Genomic DNA, 23,032 nt, shown 5'->3' on the forward strand with positions numbered 1-23,032 from the left:
TCATGTGAAAGCAACTTCCCAGGAAGAGAATATGAACCTGCCCACTAAATGCAGGCATTTCCTTCTATAAGCAACAGACCTATTCCTTCAGCGTAACTACAGAATTGTGAGAAAGGCCATCAGACATCTACCTGTTGAGTCCTTGGCAATATCCTATATCCGGGTTCCGCCAAGAAAATGCAAGCAAAACGTTTCGTAGCTTCTGTATCCCTTCAGAGGTGGGAGAAGAATAGTGCTTGTTGTTTGGCAAAGTCCGCAGAAGATCCAGCTCAATCTGCTTGGAAGCCGGATTCTGCTTCTTAAGGGCATTCTGGAGCAGGGCTTGGAAATAGCCTGGGTCAGCACTAGCCCTGAACTTCTTCACGTGGAGGCCAACACACCACTTCCACATCCGTGAGCGATGGGCATGTGGAATTCCAGATCGAATGAGATTCTTTAGTTCGAAGGAGCGCACCATATCCCTGTTCACACTGCTAGCCAGATAGTTCTCCCACTTCACTCCTAGGGACATCTCTTGGTTTTCCGTGAGAGAAAGGGATTTCAGGTCCAAAGCCCGGACCTTGGCTACCAACTTCTCTTCCTCATCATCTTCTGGGACGGTTTGAAACCCATAAATATCATATTCACTGGAAGAAGAGTGAAATCTGGATTAATGGGAAATCTGAGAACTATTTTAGGCAGAGAAATTCTCAAGCAATATACAAGACAAGAGCCTTCAAACTGGTTGTAGCTTCAGGGTGTTTAAGAAAATACACTCGTGTTTCTGTTATTTACTTGATACCCATCAATTGATTCAGTATTGCAAAGTTCTTGCAACGTTTTATATCAATATATTTTTACCAGTGAGATCACTGAGGAATTTAACTGCCCATCAATAGAATGTCTCTGTTAGATAGCATTTTAGGATGTAACACCTGTCTAGAGAAGTCTCAGTGTTACATTGCACTTCTGATGGCTGTACAATTAAACAACATGTGTGTTTCACCATTATTTTCCAATGGCATCTGCAGTGGCAAGTATACCTACTACTAAAAGGGGTGGTAACCAACACTTGAGTCCTTGCAACTCACCTGTCCTAGCTCTGCCTTTTCAAGCAGCTCTCAACCTCCTACTCCCCACCTGCCATTCTCTAGCTTTGTTAAGTTAAAGAATACTTTGTACGTTAAACATTACAAGTTAACTGCTTCTTAGGAATTCAAGAACAATAAACAATGGATGAGAAAGCATACCCAATTCTACTTGAGTTAGAAAAATCAAACCGTCAAAGCAATTGTTTAAGGGATGGCCACCCACCCTTTGCTTATTTGTGCTCCTTAGCATAGCTCCCATTTACCCCTTTCTATTCTTTTTTTCTCCATTTCTGAACACTATATTACTACTGTTTATCACTATTACTATGTTTATCAAGATTATACAAGGGACATTCAATCGCCCATTTTGCAGGAGGGCTGCAAATGCTTCCAGCATTGACCAGTCCACCTCGAAAAAGTGTTAAATGCAGGAATGCAGCTTAACAGGTCTTTGAGGGCAACATGCCGCACCAGGGCAGCCTTTCTTTTGCTCATTCTCAGGGTAAGAGTAAAGCAAACTTTTGGCCTTCACCTGGCTCATTCAAAACACTTAAACACAGGGGGTGGTCTGTACAATAATCTGAGAAGTTTGGCTAGTAATCTCCCTGAGCTACGAATCAAAGAAAGAGTGGCTTTCAAGGACAACAGATGATTTCAGAGTTATGACATTTAGAACTGAGATTTTCCAGCTCACCCTCTTATCTGCCACATTGCACTAGCACTAAGAGTGGATTCTACCACTGGAAAGGAATGGTTATGTGGACTCAGTCAGAGTTTGATTACCTGACCAAGTAGGGTTTAAAGAACGTTTGGTCCGGATGGTCACTACTGTCCACTTTTAAGGCATCTTCCAGAAGCTGGGCAACAACATCATGGCGAGGGTTCTGTTCCTCTGAGCAGACTGGGGTCTTCATTTCTTGCAGCAGGATTAGGTACTTGCTTTCTACTTGACAGAGTTTGGCTTCAAGGCTTGTGTACTGCAGTGAATGCACCAAAATGCAGTTTCAAACAGACATCTGCAGAAATATATTGTGCAATGCAAGGTCTTCTCTTTTACTACTAACAACAAGGCAGGGTGTGTGCAATCCATCTTCCTCCCATGAATACAACCAACACCACTATAATTCCCAACAATGGCTCATAATATCACTGCAAGAGAGACACGAACAAGACTTATGTTCCTCTTTCTGTATTCAGAGAATGCACGATCATGAGGGTGTGCAGAGTAATTTATGAATTCTGAAAGCAAAATTCTGGAACGGTTTCCATATTATATTGCTCATGGTCATCATTACTGAATGTGGCACACCCACTTCTGCTTGAGAAAACAGGGGTTGGCTTGACATTAAAGCAGATAGGAAAAAAAATAAGCAAAGACCTTAGATTCTCCCACTTGAGTTTCAGAGTGGCAACAAGTTTAAAATGAGCTGATGTCTTAGGCTGACCTTGACCATCAAGTCTTTCTCTCGGTTTTCAGAGTTTCTTCGTAATGCGGAAAGCTCCAGGATCTCCTTATTTAAAAATTTGTTCTGGGTTTTGTAACCCTGAAGGCTGTCCTGTCAATACAAGAGAATTATGACAGATATGGTAGTAAAAAGAGGAATACAAAAGTAGTATTATTGTTGCTTCTAGGCAAATTGTTGTTTGCAATAGTATTATTGCTTGCATCTAGGCAAATCAGCTGGTTAGACAAACTAGAAGTGTACTCCCTCCTCCCCTTTATAACTGGATTTCTCTATGTCCCTTTCTCTATGTCCCAATTGTTGCCAACCACACTTTGCCATGACATATGAATTAGCAAACAAAAATTAGTTCCTTGCCAACAAACCACTGCTTGCAAACTGCATTTGAAATCATTTTGAAAACTGCATCTTGCAGGCAAGGTACCAACCATAATTGGTCAATTCATACAAGTCAGTAAAAAAAAAAAAAGCTAGGAAAAATCAGGAACTGAAGGAAAAAACCCACACACAAGGTAAGGACAGCATGCATGCCACTGCAAGGACAACCCCAATTGTCAAACCGTGGTTTGGCATGTAGTCTCAGCTGCTGAGCTGCAAAGTGATGCCTCAGCAGAAGCACTACTGACAAAGGACAGCCCACAAGATAATTGAGCTCTCCCGTATCTTGAAAATACGATCCAGATTTGGGTCTTGAAATATGATCAAGATTCATATATTTTCTCTTCTGTCATTTTCAGCTAATGAGTTCCTAAGTGAGAAATAAGTGCTTATTTCTGGCCATCACCTGCTTAATGATGTCACTTCCTGCTTAATGACATCACTCCTGGCCCTCAGCAGGCACCATGAATGCTATTCGGCCTGCTGTGTGAACTGGGTTCGACACCCTTATGTGGAAAGAGGGACCACTGACAAAATTTTGATAGCCTTCTACTCCATGCATCCTCCTGTTGCCTCCTGCAGAAAAGCTACCCAGGCCAGCCAAAGTTACCATAAGAATCTGCCTCCAGTACAAAATTAGATTTGCAGCAAAGCTTCCAACATTCAAAGGTATGTACTTTAATTCCTGGTTGCTGGGTGTTCACTCTCCTATTTCAGCTGGGCACTTAGGGTGAACAGGTCCTAACTGGATGACCCGATGCAAGGATGAAAGGTAGGCGGGGGGAGTTTTCCTGGGCGGGGGGAGGGCAGGTGGTGGGCAGCCCCGGGGGCAGGCAGGGAGCAGGAGGCAGGGCTACGATCCGGCAGTTATGTCGGATTCCAACCCCCATTCCCAGGGAAAACAGAGCAGCTTGAAGCTGCTCCACTCTCCTCGGACTTGTGCCACCTCCAGAGGTGGGCCATTGGGGCCAGCAGCCCTTACCCAGAGGTAAGGGAAAAGTTTTCCCTTGCCTCTGGCTAAGCCGCTTATGGCCCCTATTCTGCGCTGGATACAGCCTCCTGGCTTGCCTGTTCCAGTGCAGGATAGGATTGCGCCCTTAAGAACATAAGAAGAGCCCCACTGGATCAGGCCAAAGGCCCATCTAGTCCAGCTTCCTATATCTCACAGTGGCCTACCAAATGCTTCAGGGGGCACACAAGACAACAGACACAAACTGCGTCCTGGTGCCCTCCCCTGCCTCTGGCAATCAGAGGCAGCCTACCTCTAAAACTAGGAGCTTGCACATATGTACCATAACTTGTAACCCGTGATGAACTTTTCCTCCAGAAATTTGTCCAATCTCCTCTAAAAGGTATCTAGGCAAGATGCCATCACTACTTCCTGTGGCGACTAATTACACGCTGGGTAAAGAAATATTTTCTTTTGTCTTTCCTAACTGTCCCAACTTTTTCAATCCTCACTTATATTCTGAAGCAGGGGCATCAAACTCATTTCATATAGTGGGCCAAATGGCATTCATGGTGCCTGCTGAGGGCCGGGAGTGACATTAAATAGCAGGAAGTGACATCATTAAGCAGGTGATGGCCAGAAATAAACACTTTGTTCTCACACAGGAACTCATTAGCTGCAAATGGCAAAAGAAAATGTGCAAATTTTGTTCATAATTTCAAGATATGAGATAGCCCAAATATCATGCTGGGAGAGCCCAATTATAATGGGGGCCAGAGAAATTGCTTCTGGGGTCTGCATCCTGCCTGCAGGCCTTATATTTGACACCCCCATTTTAAAGCATTTCTTTTGCCTATCAATTCTGCCCATAGCCAGGTACCATTCTCCTTTTTACTCCACTGTGGGTTCATTATTGCTCATCTCTCTATTCTTATGCTACCTTACTGCACTAAGAGCATGAAGCAAAACATCACATCAATGCAGCCCAATGACATACTGCAGTCATTTCCAAACTTTTTTGACTGGTGGCTCCCTTAACCTGGGCCATTAGCTGTGGCTCCCCATTAGGGCTACAGTCCTGTACACTGAGTGGGTTTTTCAGGAGGATTCCAAGGTTCCCCTGGTTGGTTTCCATGACTCCCCGGAGAGACATGGCTCACAGTTTGGGAACCACTGAATACAGTATTGCAATGAAAGGAAATCACTAACAATAGCTAGCAGGAAAACCTCATGGTGTTTTTTTGCACTTAAAAAAATTATAGTTTCTCATTTCAAACTTTCCCCTGACAAGGTTCAGGCAATGGATGGGGCATCACAGAGAAGAATCCTCTCCCCCATTAGGACAAATGATCCTTACTTTCAGCCTGTCAAGTTCCTGAAGTTCTTTGTTCATGGAGGAAGACATAGAAGAAAAGGCGGATCCACTTAGGCTAGACTGTTCTTCACATTCACTCAGCTCCCTGGAAAGTTTCATGATCACTTCATCTTTGGCTTGAATGGTCTCCATCAGCATGCCGAGCTGCTCATTGAGTTCGCCAACCTTGCACTTTAGGTTCTTCACTTCCTGCTGCAGGCTATCCTTCTCCAGATTAAGCTTTTCAAGTTGGTTATTAAGGCCTAAAATTTGACTGTCTTTTTGGTTAAGCAGCTCTAGCTTATCTTTGGGGCCACCATCACAGAGGTGCCCTGCAAAATATTTGTCATACTGGGAAGACCTGACCGTCTGCTGCAGAAGACGCACAAGTTCCTATAAGGGGAAGAAAGGATGCAGGTGGTTAGGAAATAGCATCACTGTGGTATAGAAGAAATAGAACTGTGCATAGAAACATAAGAAGCTGCTTTCTACTGAGTCATCTAGCTTGATATTGCCTACAACATGGGTTGCAAACCTTTCAACTTTAAGGCTCCTGGACTTTTAAAAATTGTGTAGAAGAGGAAATTTCAGCAGCTGCAGCTTGTCAGATGACAAGCTGCATCCTCCCTTAAAGGTCCAGGAGCCTTAAAGTTGAAAGATTGGCCACCCCTGGTTTACATTAACTGGCAGTGGCTCTCCAGGGTTTCAGGCAAGGGTCTTTCCCAGCCCTATCTGAAGTTGCTAGGGATAGAACCTGGGGCTTTTTGCATGCAAATCAGATGCTCTTCCATATCCGTCCCCTCAATTATAGGCCTCCCCAATGGAAGCAGTTAACCAAATTCATAGAACTGATGGCCAAAATCCCTTGGGGACTGCACCATCAAGTAATAACTACCACATAGAATTAAGCCATCAAAAGTTAGCCATTGGGAACATTTCATCAGCAACTTCATCAACACAACACTTTCCAGAACTAACACATGTGCCATAACCCTACCCCAACCCATGCCACATTTTTCCAGTGCAAGTAAAAACACTTCTATGAAAAGGAGAGAAGAGTATGTAGACAAGACAGAACTGCAGCCCTATTCATCTCAGTCATGCTTTTCTGGACACTTGACAGTTCGGAGGCAGACTGAAATCAAGTACAACTGAATATGTGCAGAGGCAATAACTCATTCATACTTTCCCACAAACGTCACTTGTGTCCACATGCAAACTCCCCAAACTGCTTTTGTAATTTGAGTCAGTTTCAAAGTTTTGTGAAGAGAACCACCAAGAGGTGAATAGTTAAGAACTCATTCCCAGATGGACAACTGGAGGGTGGCAAGTAGGGAGAACCACCAAGGGCTGGACAGGTATAGGAGCAATATATGCATAGCAGCACATGGACCATATACTAGATGTCATTTCAAGCAACTGCATTTAAGCTTCCCCTCCATTCAGTTCTTAAACCACAAAAAGTTGTCTTCTGGCATCAACAAGGTCCCATTAGTCCCTATAGCTTCAAGAAGAGATCAGCCACTTGCTTTTAAAAATACAAAGAAATCAGGACAGACGTAACAGACTCAGAGTAAACTGTTGAGTCGCTATGACAACCAGTTAGAGTAGACAGAACTTGTTAAGTGTGAAAATAACAATAACTCAATATTTCAAACAGAAAAATGAATCTTGTTTTGCACTAGAAATGTGTTATTTATGAGTACAGATGGGAGGGACTTGTAAAGGTAACAACTGAATTTAAGTACATGTGTCACTAATGTTAATCACCAGTATTTTTTAAAATACATCTGGTATCAACTGAATATGTTGTTGAGAATGAATAAATACATGCAAGCATGCAAGTTACTGTCCTCACTGAGGCTACCAAGAGGAAAACCTTGTGAATGCACCAGGATCTGGCTGGCACCTCACACCTCTGGATTGTGAGAAATGAGGGATAAGGAATTTAGGCACAGTTCTGGATTAAAAGTGTGCACGTGCTTAGGACACCCAGCATGGACAAGTTCCATTAAATCCTCTTATTTTACATATATCTGCCTCCAGTATCAGCTTGCTAAGTCCTTATCTGGCAATGTAACAGGTTGTGCCAACACCAGTTCCTTCCGTTGCTGTTCATTCCCTGCTTGCAGTTACCTTTTGGCTAGACAGCTCCTTCTTGAGACTTTCCAACTCTTCTTGTTGACTCTGGAACTTCAGCTGCATCTCCAAAGCCAGCTTGTTTCCACTACACTCGACCGGAGAAGATTCAGTGCTATTCCGGTTTTTGCTTGTTGCAATCATTTCCTTTAAAGGACGCCTTGCTTTGTGTGGAATGCGGCCAAAATCAAATGGAAAGGCTGAACCGCCTACATAAAAAGATATAGTTTTTCCTAGGTCAGAACAAACATTTTTTGGACATATTCCTCCATTTGTTACAAAATGTGTCTGTACTTGCTCACCAAATCTAGAGAGACAGAATCAAACAAAAACCAAATCAAAGGTGATCAATTGTAAGCCATTTGCCTTCTTGGGATTCAGTTTTTTTAAAATCTCAAGCTGTGAGGAATTTTTTCTAACAGTTAAGAAATCACCTAAGAAGTATGAAGCAAAACAAATTCAACTACTTTGATGGTGTGCAAGCGTGGTTAACTTATTTTGCCACTAAAAGGAAGTGAACCTGAAATTGGGAAAGAAGTAGGAAAAGAGTTAAATTAGAAGCTGCCTCCTAACAGGTCAGATCATTGGGTCATCTAGTTCAGTATTGTAAACATTGACCAGCAGGGATATCCAGGGGTTCATACAAGGGTCATTCCAAGCCCTATCTGAAGATAAGGGTATCCCCCCCCGCCCCGCCCCGCCCCCCCCAGCATTAAACCCAGTCATGTCCAACTCTAGGGGCAGCACTCATCTCCGTTTTTAAGCCAAAGAGCTGGTGTTTGTCCAGAGACAGTTTCCTTGGTCATGTAGCCGGCATGACTATGCCTAAGCGCACAGAATGCCGTTACCTTCTGAGGATATCAGGGACCAAATCAGACATCTTCTGCATATAAATCATGTGTCTAACCACTGAGCTATGGCCCTTCCTTGGGGCCTAGAGGAAGCTGAAAAGGTAGCAGTTTGTGAAATTCTTTCAATTACAAGTTTATGATCCTTCCTGCTTCCTCCTCCTCCCTTACACACAGCTCATAAGCTTTGCTTATCTCATCAACAGACTTAACTTATCTGATCAACACTTCCCCCTCTTTCTTTCCTCCAGATCTTTTTTTCCCCAAACAAATTCTAGTCTCTTGTGAACACACTAAGGCAGGGGTTGTCAAACATAAGACCCAGGGGCCGGATGCGGCCCGCAGAAGCTTTTTATACGGCCCTCAGGCTTTCAGCTGCTGATTAGTGCTGAGGTGTTACTGCTAAAGAGGCAGCCCACATGAAAATTGGGCTTCCCCATATCTTGAAATATGATCAAGATTCATATATTTTCTCTTTTGTTATTTGCAGCTAAGGAGTTCCTAAGTGAGAAAAAAGTGTTTATTTTTGGTTATGACTTGTTTAATGACATCATTTCTTGCCTAACGACATCACTTCTTGCCCAATGACATCACTTCTGGCCCTCAGCAGGCATCATGAACGCTATGTGGCCCTCCGTATGAAATGAGTTTGACACCCCTGCACTAAGGCAAACAAACACAATTTAGCAGTGCTTCTTCTCCCTCTCCAGTCATTCCCTAGTACTGAGGTATTCAATCTGTGCATCCCGGCTCCCTAGGGAGACGTGGCTAGCCTCCAGGGGTGTCATGAGGCATCTCAGGGAGAGAGGCGGCTGTAGCCGCTCAGCTCAGCTGCACATGCTACCTCTCCGCTTGCTGCTTTTCTGCGGCTGTGGACAAGGCGGGTGGGGCAGTGTGAAGTGGGGAGAGTGCGTGAAACATGGTGGGGGGGAGGTGGTGGAGCCTCCCTGCCAAACCTAGAGAAGGCTGGTTGGAGGTGCACAGTGGAGAGAAGGCTGGCTGGAGGCTGACTGGAAGGTGGAGAGAAGGCTGGCGGGGCAGCAGCAGAGGTACAGCATCTCATCAGCATGGGCCGTGCTCCTGGCAGGCTTCAAACTGGGAGGGAAGAGTAAGTACAGGCAGCGCATCGCTTGGGAAGGAGGGAGCCTCCTTCCTCCACTTTCCTGGGAGTAAGTCCTATTGACTCAAATTGAACTGAGTAGACCTACATAGGCTTGGGGTCTGTGTCAGCTTAATCTTCACTATTCTCTTTTTCCTCCCCCTTCAAAAAAGAAAAAAAGCCACTCTTGATGAATTTGTCTCCAAAAATTGATTAAAAAATAATACCCATTCCTTTTCACCCATCCCCCTTTTACCTCCTGCCTCCTTGGGGGGGTGCTTCCCATGTTGGCTGCTATTGTAAGACAAAAGGCACAATCCTAGCTAGGTCTACTCAGAAGTAAGTCCTATTGTGTTCAATGGGACTTACTCCCAGGAAAGTGAGGTTAGGATTGCAGGCAAAGAGTCTCTGGGTCTCAGTTTGCATCAGTTTGCAATTAGCAGATGCACACAAAACAAAGTCTTCCCCCTCTCCCAGCAAATTCATCACTTCCCCCCTCCCTTTCCAAAGCCCTCCAGGTGTGCTGCTAACAAACTCAGGGCACAATCCTAATCAGGTCTACTCAGAAGTAAGTCCTATTTTGTTCAATAGGGCTTACTCTCATTTAAGTGTGGTTAGGATTGCAGCCTCAGAGTACTGGCAGCTGTTTTTTTGTTTCTAGTGTATAATTATAACACCTTCATCCCCATTTTGGGAGTAACTGGGGTGAGGTATTTTAATGGGGAGCCGTGACCAATGCCCACAAGGATCAGGGGAGCTGCAGGCCAGAAAAGTTTGAGAATCACTGCCTTAGAAGGAGGAAAAGACAAGCCACAAGCTATAGGTTGACCTAACTATCTTGAATAGGAGTAGGGAGCACACAACTAATTGAGGACTGGATTTTTCAGCAACTCTCACAAATTTAACCAGATAATCAGTTTGATTAATCAGGTAATGTAATGCTGCAGTCCTTAACTAATTGAAAAAACAACCCTCAAAGTGCAACGGCAGGAACTGCAGAGGTGAACATGGGTGGAAAAAAGAAGCATCTGAAACCTTTGCTGGGTTCTGCTGACACCTTCCGCTTTTCTTCATGTGCCACTGACTCCTCCAAATCCTTGGGGGACGGATCTAGCATTTCCCACTCCTCTGTGTAAAACACACTCTTACGGTTTTCGTTGCTTCCTTTACCAGTTCTTAAGGAAGACACAGAATTCCTGTGATGTAAAGACGTAAAATTGTTATGCAGATGAAAACAGTTAGTGAAATTTGAAAAATAAGGTGCACACAGTTCAAAATAAATGAGAGCATCCCATCTGAAAGAGTCATTCTGCATTGGTTCCAAACTTACTCCAAAAAGGAATGATCTAGTCACTGCAGGTGACCCAACACTGGACTTATAAGTGTATCAGTTCCAGGGAAGTCTAGAATGAATTTGTGGTTGTTATGTTTCTATCTCACCTTTCCACAGAATACTTTAAAGGTGACTCACAGTTACAAAGTTTAAAAACAAACTGATGCAGTTGCCACACTGGAAATCCCTGTACAGAAGGAGGACTAGACAATTAATTAAAAGAGGTAATTCCTAGCATGTTAACGAGAGCCTCAGGCAATAAAAGACAGCCTTGGAAGCAATGTGAGCTTTGGAAGTTTTCCACCCAGGTAAAGAGAGTCTGCTTCAAAAAAGTCATCTGAATGCCAATTAGAACAGATGAGACTATTACAAACAAAGCAATACCTATGTCTGAAGATGTTAAATTTTGATGTCCTGCTCTTAAAAATAAGCAAATCATGTTATGGTAGTTAAATGCAAGACACCCAAAACTGAATGATTCAACCACAAATCTCAAATATTCCTAGTTTATTTGGGTGCTTTCCCAAAACCACCACAACTCAGTGACATGTTTCTCACAGAGCTTTGTAGAAGCAACATTTCATATAAGAATACAGTGCTTTCATGTCAATCACAACTGGCCCACATTGGCTCAAACAAGGCAGATCTGAAGAGCACAAAAAGCTCAGTACATTACTGAAATTGATCAGAATCACAAGGAGTGCCACAAGAGTGACTACCTATGGACTGTGCTAGGCAGGAAACTGAAAGTAAAGCTGCACACTAGAGAAAAGAGCATTTATGGCCCAGCCGTTTGGTTCTGATCTTCCAAACCATGACCAGGAGGACCATCTGAACTGGGCTTGTGACACTTAAAAACTTTTTAAGTGTTGCTTTTAAAAACTAAATAGAAATCTGGGATCACCAGGGTGCCAACGCCTGCCTCAGTGAACCTCTGAAACATAGACCTGGCTACTTGCTATAGCGCCAGACAACAGAAGTATCTTCAAAATCCACTTACTAAGTCAATTTATCCCATTTCTAAAATGTATGAAAGGCAACAGTACTAAAACTTCAACTTTGCATAGAAAGCAAGTATTGAAAGCAACTTTTAGCACCTTGCCAACTGGCCTTTAAAATAGATCTTTTAAAGCAGTTATTCTTTTATACAGTACTTCAACAGGAGAAAGACACTGTTCCTATTGACCCCAGTACAGCTTCTCTTTTCTGTCTATCTACATGTGTCTCTTTTCTGTCTTTTTTAAGGCTATAACCTCTTTGGGGATAGGGAACAATTTTAAATCTATTTTGCTACGTAAATCACTTTGTAAATAGTTTTTCAGGGTACATAAATACTTTTAACAACTACTAAGTACTTGTGGAAATAATAGATTTGCCTGTCAAACACTACTGGGAATATATACACAAGGTGAAAAGTGACTTCTTGTTTAAGTTCTATATTTAAACACAAAAGTTCTGGTTGCAAAATCTCAGGGTGACACCATTCTAGGGGCTACTACAGTTCATGCATTTTAAGCATTTGGTTCTCTAGCTCAAGAGAGGGAATTTACAGTCATGTGCTCCAACAAACGAAAAAGCAAATGTTTCCTCTTTAGGCACATGTGATGTGGCATATAGGCAACATGCTCCTGACAAGAACAAATGCTCCACTTTCTGCCTGTTACAATTTTACTCAGACTACTCAGGAGCCATTACAACACACAAATAAAGTCATATTGGCTAGTTCTGCAAAGAGAAAAAGTCAAAGCATAAGATAAAAAGACTGCTTTTTGGAAGGAGAAAGTGTTGTGGCATGGTTAAGCAGCTGAACAAAGAGAACTTGGTAAAACTCAGTTTCCCATGGCTGACTTAGTAAGCCCCTGGTTACTTCTTTGATACCCTGTGTGCACACCAAGAGGGATGTGCTTTTCGCCTTCCTAACAAAGCTTTACTATTACTCATGCATCAAAACCCTTGTGTATCCACAAAGAAAAACATAACACAACACTGTTAATAAATATTCTGAGACTTGTATAGGAAACTCTAGCAAAGGATACCTTATTGGCTTCTGCTCTTTGTGTTCTTGTGTGCAGTGAATGACTGCATAATCTGGCTTGTGGCACAGAACTAATCATAGCCAATTTCTATGTAGAAGTGATGCTCCCAAGCAACGCCCATGGTTCAGTGATCAGGAATATGTCTGGAATCACAACCTTTTACACTTACATTTCCCTTATCAATAGTTTGATATTATATCCAGCGGGGCTAAGTTCTTCAACCTGATTGACAAATCTAGGTTTGATATTTGGTTTCTGAACTGGGGTTTAGGAGTGCTCTCAACCATGCTTAGCAATGTGACATGCTAAACCATGGTTAAAGGAAGTAAAGGAAAATCTGAGTACAAGAAAGAATGAGGGGGTGAAGCAAAGAGAAACATGATCTTGCAGATTGCTCTGGATTTCTGAGCCAGAGTTAGCATCTCAGGAACATTACGCCTGCACAGCTTTAATTTCTAATAGACTATTTCTAGCTCTTGCAGATCTAAAGAAATCTCTACAACAGTTTGACAGTGTCTGGTGAAAACTTATAGATGGAAGCTGGGAAGGGTTTCTAATGGCAAGAAGTTGTAGCTTTCATGTCTTGTGTAATTCGCACAGCCTTCTCATTCTCCCCTGCTCCCAACACCCACTCACCTTTGTCTTCCCTCACTCCTCGCTCTTTGCTGCCACTACTGTTACAAAGAATCTGCAGTTATTTCAGCAAACTCAAATATAAGGAAAGCAGGGAGTTGAAGTGAGTGCAAATCTTCTTAGTTTGCATAATTCTGTAAGTGCAGACTGAATGTCTAGCTTTTGATTCTGAACTTGCTGCTTAGAGGAGAGGATAAATCCAAAAAGCAGCTAATCAAAGAAGCCTGAGTTCTGCTGTGAACAACTTCCAAGATTTAATATTCCAAAGCCAGAGAGGACATTTTTTGTGGTCTAACTGAGGAGCACAGAAAATATTTTAAAGCACATTCAGAACTGCAGGCCCAACATCTTTGCTTTAAAAGCCTTTTGTGTGTGGCTCAGTACTGTGGGGGTGGGGAAAACAATCAATACCACTCATTGAAATCACAAGGAAGATATGGTGCAGTTTTTCCAGGGCTCCCAAGCCAACACTTGCTGCACATGCCCTGCTCTGTAATGATCTGGAAAAGGAACCAGGGCACAATCTTAGGACTGCAGCTCCACCTCCTTGAAACTAATAACGTTTGTGAAGTGGCAGCACCTGGAGGATTACATGTCAGGGCAGCCTTTCAGCAGTAACAAAGGGCTACCATTATGGATATTAAGCGTAAAAAAGGTGAAGAGATCATAGGAGTACATTGCCAGAAGAGGGCCAAGGTCAGAAAAGCGACTTCAGTCTCACAATGGTTACTTCTTAGACATTTCATGTGTCTTTTCCACTGTTGGAAGGGAACACAGAGGCTGCAATTTTATCCATTTTAGGTTTTTTAAAATAATGTAGCAAGACTTTCTGTCAGAGATCTTCTGAAAAGGATAATCTCAGCTGCTGAACACAGATGTTTCTTCCAAAGGGCAGGGGAAAAAAAATATTCATGCTACTGGATTTCCCCCAAAGAATAAGCATATAACATAATATAAAATAACATATGATTTATGTTATAAAGTTTATATATGTAAGCTTATTTATATGTATATATATAATATATAAAGCTTAAAACAAGCTTTAAGAATTCAAATGTAACCCTATTATTCTGTTAAGGTACATGCAAGTTTTTTTTTTAAATCTACTGCTCCTTGTTCAGTGTTTTCAAGTTCATTAGGTTGATCAGCACCTAAGCTATACACCTATTTATCTAAAATCTTACAACCAGAGTTTAAAACCACATAAAAACAGAATTTGGCTATATCCACTCTTTGCAAAGGCTACTTAACAGTAATTTCAATCGTAAAGAGTCCAAAAACATAAGAAAATTTATGTATCCATTTCTTTAAGAATTGATCTCTCCCTGCAGTGTTCAGTGTTTTATCCTTTTTGCTTTGGGCTGATTGCTTAAAAAAACTGATAGCAGCCATCATGGGTACAACTTCTGTTGGAAAAGAAATATTTTAAATCCACCCTCTTTACCAGAAGTCTGCAAGGCACAAATGTAACAGCAATTCCAAAATTATTAATCTGTGAGCCTTGGTTCTACGCCACAAACTGGTGGACAGCATTTGTCAGATTGTCTACTGATAATTCATAGGAATTCTTTGAAATATCATCCTTGTTTCTCAGTGAGGTTTGACAATGTATACCTGACCTTTTCACAAGTTTTTGACAGAATTGTCAAGGGTTCCAAAGACCTTAGTAGTCACAGATTACAAAGACAGGTCCTCTAATGGATTGGGGTAGCTTTTTAAGTGGTACAGAAGCTGAGGGCAACTGCAGAGCAATTGGGGAATACAAGGACTGAAATTTTCCCAAAGATCTGTATTGGGATTGTAACAATCTATTTCCAAAATCACAGCCAACATGCAGACTGTGGAAAAGAAGAAATGAGCGTGGGAGAAAAGTATAACAGAAAAGGATCTATAACTCGATACACAATCGCTTTCAGATACAAAAATAAGAGTTCAGAACTCTGCACACACATTGCCCCCCACCCATTCCACATGCCCACTTTCCTCATGCCACCAGGAAATGTCCTTGGCACCAGATCACAGCATGCAGATACTCGCGCTAGGGCAAAGATTTAATGATGGTACAAGAAAAAACTGCAGGCCTTCGTGGTGACCATACTGCCCCTAGGATGCTTTTGGTGTGAAGGGTAACTGGACTGGGCTTCCATGTGAATTTGTATGGGTCCCTGCTGGTGTTTGCTTTTTCCATACAAAATCCATTCCCTGAGCATTGTTAGTTCTGGCCTGTCCTGCTTCGGTCCACATATTTGCAGTTTCCCCCTCCAAGACAGAAGGTGATTACAAGAGTCAATGAATAACATGTTGGACTTTGCTATTGGAATCTAGGCTCAAATGCCAACTGTGCAAAGCCCCCCTCCCCCCACAACCTCAATTCCCACCACCTACTACAGGCTTGATCTGAACATAAAACATTTTTAAAGTTACACAGTCACATTTATGTTAAGCTTCTCAGGTGAGCACACACACAATACTCACTTGATCTCGGTGCCCCACTGCTTCAAAGAAAAGTTAATGGTACTTGGCTGGCCTGGAGCTGGCTGGCAGGCTGCTTGTTCCCCCACCAGCTCTGTGGGTGCTGTCTCCACTGCAAGGATGTTTCTGGCTCTCTCTGCTGAGGTATTTGGAGGTAAAAGATTCACATCTAAGGAGGGTTTAAAAACAACATACATTTGTAATAATGTAACTGACATCTCAGTGTCATAAAGGTTTAACATAAAGGTTTCCTCAGGGCTGATTCACACAAGTTCTAATGTGTCATTGGAAACCTGTCATTGGAAAGGGTGTCCAGAACAAATGTCAAATCCTTGACCAAGTTGCCCTTCAAGTCCACCTCCAGTCTCACCCTGAATGCAGTTCACAATGTGGGTATGTAGTAAAGCAATCCAACAATGTTTGTACTGCAGAGGTAATACCTCAAGCCCTACAGCACACTATCAAGGTTTACTAACAGCACAGTCCTATGGACATCCATTCCAAGGTAAGTTCGGCTGTGTTCCATGCAGCTTACTCCCAAGTAAACATGTGCAGGAATGCAGTCTAAGAGCATTCCTCTTAGACTGCTGCACGCAACAGCAACAGTCTGCTGCACGCAACCATGAAGATTCTTAGAGGACAACTGCGATTCAACCAAACAGGCAGCGCAATCCTAATTTACACTGCAACAGGAAGGTCAGCGGGCCTGCACTGTATCCAGCACAAGTTTGGGGCTGACTGTGGCTCAGATGGGGCAAGGGGAAATTTTCCTCTTACCGCAGGGAGAGCCAAAGTGGCCCCAATGGGTCTATTCAAATCTGTACCACCCAGGAATGGGGCTAGGATCCAGACTAACTGCCGGGTTCTGGTTCAGCCTCCCACTCCCCACCCATGGGAACACCCACTGCCCACCCTACCCCCACCCCAGAACGCCTCCCTCCCGCCTCCTCCCCACTTCCTCCCCTGACCCTTACATTGGCTGAGCTCAGCCAATACAATCTTACCATGCCAAGTCTGGATCCAGAATGGGGAGGTCAGTGCAACTCCTTGCACTGGCCTCCCCAACTCTTAAATGAACACATGGAGAGTGCAGACTGTTAAGAGTATTTATATGCTGTGTTCCACAAAGTGGTCCACAAAATAAATCAATAAATGGTCCCCAGTCCGCAAAGGGCTCACAATCCTAACAATACAGAAGAGACATCAGTAACAGACACTGGAAAAGATACCATACTGGGGTGAAGACAGAAAGTAGCCCTCTCCCTGCTAAATATGAGAGGACACCACTTCCTAACGTTTAATTCTTTCCTTACAACAGAAAACATAAGAACTAGACCAGGGGTGCCCAAGCCCCGGCCCTGGGGCCACTTGCGGCCCTCAAGGACTCCCAATCTGGCCCTCAGGGAGACCCCAGTCTCCAATGAGCCTCTGGCCCTCCGGAGACTTGCTGGAGCCCACGCTGGCCTGATGCAACTGTTCTCAGCATGACAGCCAACTGTTCAACCTCTCACATGAGCTGTGGGACAAGGGCTCCCTCCACTGCTTGCTATTTCACATCTGTGATGCAGCAGTGGCAGCAAAGGAAAGGCCTTTTATAGGCCTTGAACTATTGCAAGACCTTAATTCATTCATTTAAGTTCCATCTCTAATATATTCATTTATGTAAATTTATTCAAATTTGAAATGTAAATCAATTCTTTTTTTTTCCTGGCCCCTGACACAGTGTCAGAGAGATGATGTGGCCCTCCTGCCAAAAAGTTTGGACACTCCTGAAGTAGACCAGTGATTTTCAACTTTTTTTGTCTCACAGCACACTGACAGGGTGCTAAAATTTTCAAGGTACACCATCAGTCTTTTGACAATTGGCAAGGCACAGCTTGTTAGTGGTGGGGGGCTCACCCCAATGGCCCTACTAATAAATGACCTTTCCTCAAACTCCTGCAGCTCACCTGCAGACCATTCACGGTACACCAGTGTGCCAAGGTACAGTGGTTGAAAATGGCTGAACTAGACTGATCACTAATAATAAATAATAATAATAAACTTTATTTATATCCCGCCCTTCTCCCTAAAGGGACCCAGGGCAGCTAACAACATATAAAAAACATTTAAAAACATAAATTAAGACAAATCGCAGATAAAAACATTAAAAACACATTAACAGCGACCTTAAAAAACAGTAGTCAGATTAAAAGACAGAATAAAAAGAGTACAAAAGAGCAAGTTACAGAGGAATCAGGCCTGTAAAAACTAGAAAATGTGAAAAAATGTTAAAAAGGCCAAAGAATCAGAAGGCTTGTGTAAACAGCAGTGTCTTCAGGCCTCACCGGAAACTCTCAAGAGAGGGAGCCATTCTCAAGTCAAGGGGAAGGGAGTTCCATAATGTTGGTGCCACTACCGAAAAGGCCCTATTTCTTGCAGCCGCCCCCCTCCGGACCTCCTTGGATGGCGGCACTTGTAAAAAGGCCTTCTCTGATTACCTGAGAGGGCGAGCCGGATTGTACGGGAGTAGGCGGTCTCTAAGATATCCTGGCCCAGAGCAGTATAGGGCTTTAAAGGTCAAAACCAGCATCTTGAATTGGGCCCGGAAACGAATGGGCAGCCAATGTAGCCCCCGGAGAAGCGGACTGACAGAGTCAAACCGCCTAGCTCCAGTGACCACACGGGCTGCCGCATTCTGCACTAATGGCAGTTTCCGAACCGTCTTCAGAGGCAGCCCCACATAGAGCGTGTTACAATAATCTAACTCGATGTCACCGTGGCATGGATCACCGTGGCCAGGTCTGCACGATCCAAGTACGGCCGCAGCTGGCGCACCAGCCGAAGCTGAGCAAAGGCCCCCCTAGCCACAGCTGCCACCTGGGAATCCAGGAGCAGCTGCGAGTCCAGGAGGACCCCCAAGCTGCGAACCTGCTCCTTCAGAGGGAGTGCAATCCCATTCAGAGCAAGCCGATAATCCAGCACCTGCATCGAGGATTTCCGAAACAGGAGAGCCTCTGTCTTATCCAGATTTAATTTCAGCTTGTTAGCCCCCATCCAGATCCTTACTGCTTCCAGACAGCGCTCCAGGCCCTCAACCGCCATCCTGGAATCTGGAGGAAAGGAGAGATAGAGCTGGTGTCATCAGCATATTGATGACACCTCACTCCAAACCCCCGGATGACCTCTCCCAGCGGTTTCATGTAGATATTAAACAGCATGGGGGACAGAATTGAACCCTGTGGCACCCCGCACCTCAAAGGCCAGGGTGTCGAACAGGCATCCCCCAGCACCACCATCTGGGACCGACCCTCCAAGTAGGAGCGGAACCACCGCAAAACAGTGCCTCCAACTCCCAACTCGGCCAGTCGGCCCAGAAGGATACCATGGTCAATGGTACTGAAAGCCGCCGAGAGGTCCAGCAGGACCAACAGGGATGCACTCCCCCTGTCCAGTCCCCGGCGTAGGTCATCCACCAAGGCGACCAAGGCAGTTTCCGTTCTGAAGCCCGGCCTGAAACCAGATTGAAAAGAATCCAGATAATCTGCTTCATCCAAGACCCTCTGGAGTTGGGTCGCCACCACCTACTCAATTACCTTGCCCAGAAACGGGATGTTGGAGACTGGCCGGTAGTTATTCAACACAGTGCAATCCAGGGAGGGCTTTTTCAGGAGGGGGCGAACCACCGCCCGCTTCAAGGCGAGCGGCAACGTCCCCTCCACCAAGGAAGAATTGACCACCCTCCCCGTCCACTCAGCCAGTCCGTCCCCGTCCCCCCCCGGGCAGCTCTAATCAGCCAAGCTGGGCAAGGGTCAAACAGGCAGACAGACGGCCTCACACTCCAAAGGAGTCTGTCCACATCCTCAGGCTGCACAAGCTGAAAAGAATCCCACAACACTGGACAAGCAGTTGCCAAGGGGACATCATCAGACATTGTCAATGTGGCATCCAAGTCGCGACGAATACGATCGATTTTATCTGCAAAGTGTTGGGCAAACATGTCGCAGCAGCTGACCGTGTATTCCTCCTGGACTACCGGAGGGGCCTGATTATATTTAACTAATTATAATTATATTTAACAAAATCTTCACAAGTAAGTGCCCCACTAGAACACTGTGTGTTTACATAAGCAATAAGCATCTCATTCAGATGTGCAAGCAGTACATTCAGAGTGCCACTCCTGCCTTATGTTCTCCTATCAGAACCTGGAGAGATAGTTTAACAGTGGCCTAACTCTGAACACAGTCCTCGAGCCTTCCTGAGCGTACTGTACTGCTCTAGTTTCTAAATCCAGCAGCATCCAACTTACTAGGAAGTCTACCCATCAGCCAAATAGTCAGTGATGGATTAACAGGCAGCCCTTCTGGTTATTCCTTCTTCTGCCTGCCCCTTTCCAGTTACATGATGTTTCTTAAGAAGTCTTTGCCACTCTTACATTTGAAGTTTCCCTGGGCTCCTCCAAGCTTTAATGTCACCTTTCATGTATCATGTAATCTGCTTCTTAACCACCATAAGCTACTTCGTAGAAGAGGCATTGCAAGAAAATCTGCAGGATGAAATAGTACTATCCCCACATGTATTCACAATACAGCTTTCAGAATCTAAGCACATCTCACTGCTTCATGACTGGGGTATACATAAGGAAGGTAAAGCAACATCACATTTGTACACATTCCTTTCTCACAACCAGGAAAAAAAACCCCACAGAAATGTTTGGAAGGACATTTCTTTAAGCTAAAATCAAGGACACCGACCTCCTGCAAGCTAGAAAACTGTTACCAGAACAGCAAAACTTAACAGTGTTACAACATACAATTATTCAAATTACACAAGACATTTACTCCAACCATTACTGCTATAATGCCAAAAGCTTAAAATTACAGAAAAAAGTAAGCCTTGCTGCAAGATCACCAAATAGAACTTTTCCAAGGGAAAGAACCCCTGCCCGGTCCATTATGTACAGGGATTCCCTCCCGTATTCATGGGGGATACGTTCCTGCTGCTACCGCTGAAACCCAAAACCATGGGTAACAGTGAAACCTTCTCAGATCCCCCGTCACACTCATGTACCTGCTAGAGGTGGCAACAGCAAGAATGCTAACAGGAAGCAAACATTCTCACTGTTTGCTTTCTTTCCCATCTGTTTCCTGTTAGCAGTTGCACTACCTCTAGCATTCCTCTAGCAAAGCCATTTTCAACCACTGTGCCATGCCACATTGGTGTGCCACAAGTGGTCCACAGGTGTGCCACAGGAATTTGAAGGAAGGTCATTTATTAGTAGGGCCATTGGGGGATACGAGTCCCCCACTGGCAGCATGGTGTGTCTTGTCAATTGTCAAAAACCTGATGGTGTGCCTTGACAATTTTAGTGCCTTGCCAGTGTGCCATGAGCTGAAAAAGATTGAAAATTGCTGCTCTAGCAGCTATGAGTCTAGATTCTCGCTGTCTGCTTCCTTTTCCAAAAGGCTTCCTTTTGCAAAATGTTTGTAAATGAAGATAGGCGAGTCATAAGCATGATGGGGGGTGAATTTGAGAATCAAAAATAAGTGAAACCACTGATATGACAACACATGGATACAGGGATACACGGCACTTCCAACAGAATGCATGTTTCCCAATCTGGTGGCTGCTGGAGTGGGAAAAGAGATAATCACCACAATGAGCACAAATAGTATGGCAAAAATTTGTAGTAGTTACAGGCCAAGTGGGGATTGCTTGCCACAAGATGACCAGTTTCAGCAGTTTCATTCCTTATGGTGATAATAAGGAAGCATTTTCTGATGTGGCATAAGAAGATGCTTGTGGGTGAGCACAAAGGAAGTTAACGAAGAACTGGCAGGGGCCAATCATTCCCTTTTCATTATAAAGAATGCTCAAGGCGACTTGCCTTAGTAAAAATACTCTATACAAAACATAGTTAGAAATACAATCAATGAAACCAAGACTGAACAAAACAATAAGATCAAAAATAAAACATTCAGGGAGATCAGATCAAGGGGCGACTAGGAGAATGCTTGCCTGAACAAAATGTTTTTAAAGGGTGGTGGAAGAGCCTCCAAAGGGAGAAAACACACACACCTCTCTGGGCGGGAGCTCCTCAGTTGATGTGTTGCCAGAGAAGACTCTCCTCCTCATTCCTATCAGCTGAAACCCTGGTGGCACTGGAGGCCTCAAAATAACTTTCTCAGCTGCCCCCAAAATTTACATTACTCACAGCACTATACTATGCATGTACAATCAGTTCTCTTTATCCGCTAGGGTTAGGTTCCTGGAAAACCTAGCACAGTATTTCTCAAACTCTGGGCTGGGTTGTGAGCCACTAGGTGGGTTGTGAGTCAATTTCAGGTGGGGCCCCATTCATTTCAATATATTAGACTTGATGCTCCCATGGTACATGACTCCATTTGGGGAAATGTTACAGGTCGTACTTTGAACAGGCTACTATGTATATGCTTTTAACAATGATAGTAAATGAGACTTACTCCTGGGTAAGCGTAGGTAGGATTGCAGCTTAGGATCGTTAAAAATTTTCTGGCTCAATGATGTCACTTCTGGTCATGACATAACTTCTGGTGGGTCCTGACAGATTCTCATTCTAAAAAGTGGGTCCCAGTGCTAAAAGTTTGAGAACTACTGACCTAGTGGAAACCAAGTTAGAAGGTACTGAATCACTGAGCCTATGGGGAAAATGGTAATAGGTTCCAGGGAATCAACTTCATCATACACTCTATGAACTTTATGAACTTGAATCTTACTCTGAAGTCTATGGGACTGGGTGATAATCCTGCTATCCCTTGACTCATTGAAGGCTGCTGACTCAACAATAAGGCCTCAACATTCAGCAGTGAGGAAGAGGTTGCTTCACCCGTCGTCCTCCTCCTCCACTTGTTTCTTGGCTCCTTCCCTGGGCTTGCCCCACCCACAGTATTCACAGATAATGAAAACAAAATCATAAATAATGCAAGGTAAATAGCAATTCTGCCCCCTGAGGATAACAAGTTCACATATAAAAAACTGACTGTATACTGAGAAGAATGTCTCAATGAGCTCAGTGGGATTTGCTTGCAGGTAAGTATATAAGAGAGCAGTCTAAATATTGTCATCAGAAATACCTCATTTTAAATTATGATGAAGTTGAGCAACTTAGGGCGCAATCCTAACCCCTTATGTCAGCACTCTCCAGCAACGCCCTAAGGCAACGCAGCTCTGAGGTAAAGGAACAAACATTCCCTTACTTTGAGGAGGCCTCCATGAGTGTCACCCAACTGCAGGATGTAGC

At 43.9% G+C, this 23,032-nt stretch overlaps 1 protein-coding gene across 1 annotated transcript in view; it reads right to left on the minus strand.

Annotated features, from left to right (window-relative positions):
* TBC1D2B (TBC1 domain family member 2B) overlaps nt 1–23,032 on the minus strand; it is a 46,047-nt gene that overhangs the window by 12,931 nt on the left and 10,084 nt on the right. Inside the window, exons 3-9 of the mRNA XM_066635940.1 lie at nt 15,778–15,943; nt 10,336–10,496; nt 7,351–7,562; nt 5,218–5,607; nt 2,516–2,626; nt 1,854–2,047; nt 132–626 (exon numbers count right to left, since the gene is read on the minus strand). Coding sequence (XP_066492037.1) covers nt 132–626; nt 1,854–2,047; nt 2,516–2,626; nt 5,218–5,607; nt 7,351–7,562; nt 10,336–10,496; nt 15,778–15,943 — 1,729 coding nt within the window. The remainder of the gene's footprint in view (nt 1–131; nt 627–1,853; nt 2,048–2,515; nt 2,627–5,217; nt 5,608–7,350; nt 7,563–10,335; nt 10,497–15,777; nt 15,944–23,032) is intronic.

Source organism: Tiliqua scincoides, chromosome 8, assembly GCF_035046505.1.
Source record: "Tiliqua scincoides isolate rTilSci1 chromosome 8, rTilSci1.hap2, whole genome shotgun sequence".
Lineage (NCBI taxonomy): Eukaryota > Metazoa > Chordata > Lepidosauria > Squamata > Scincidae > Tiliqua > Tiliqua scincoides.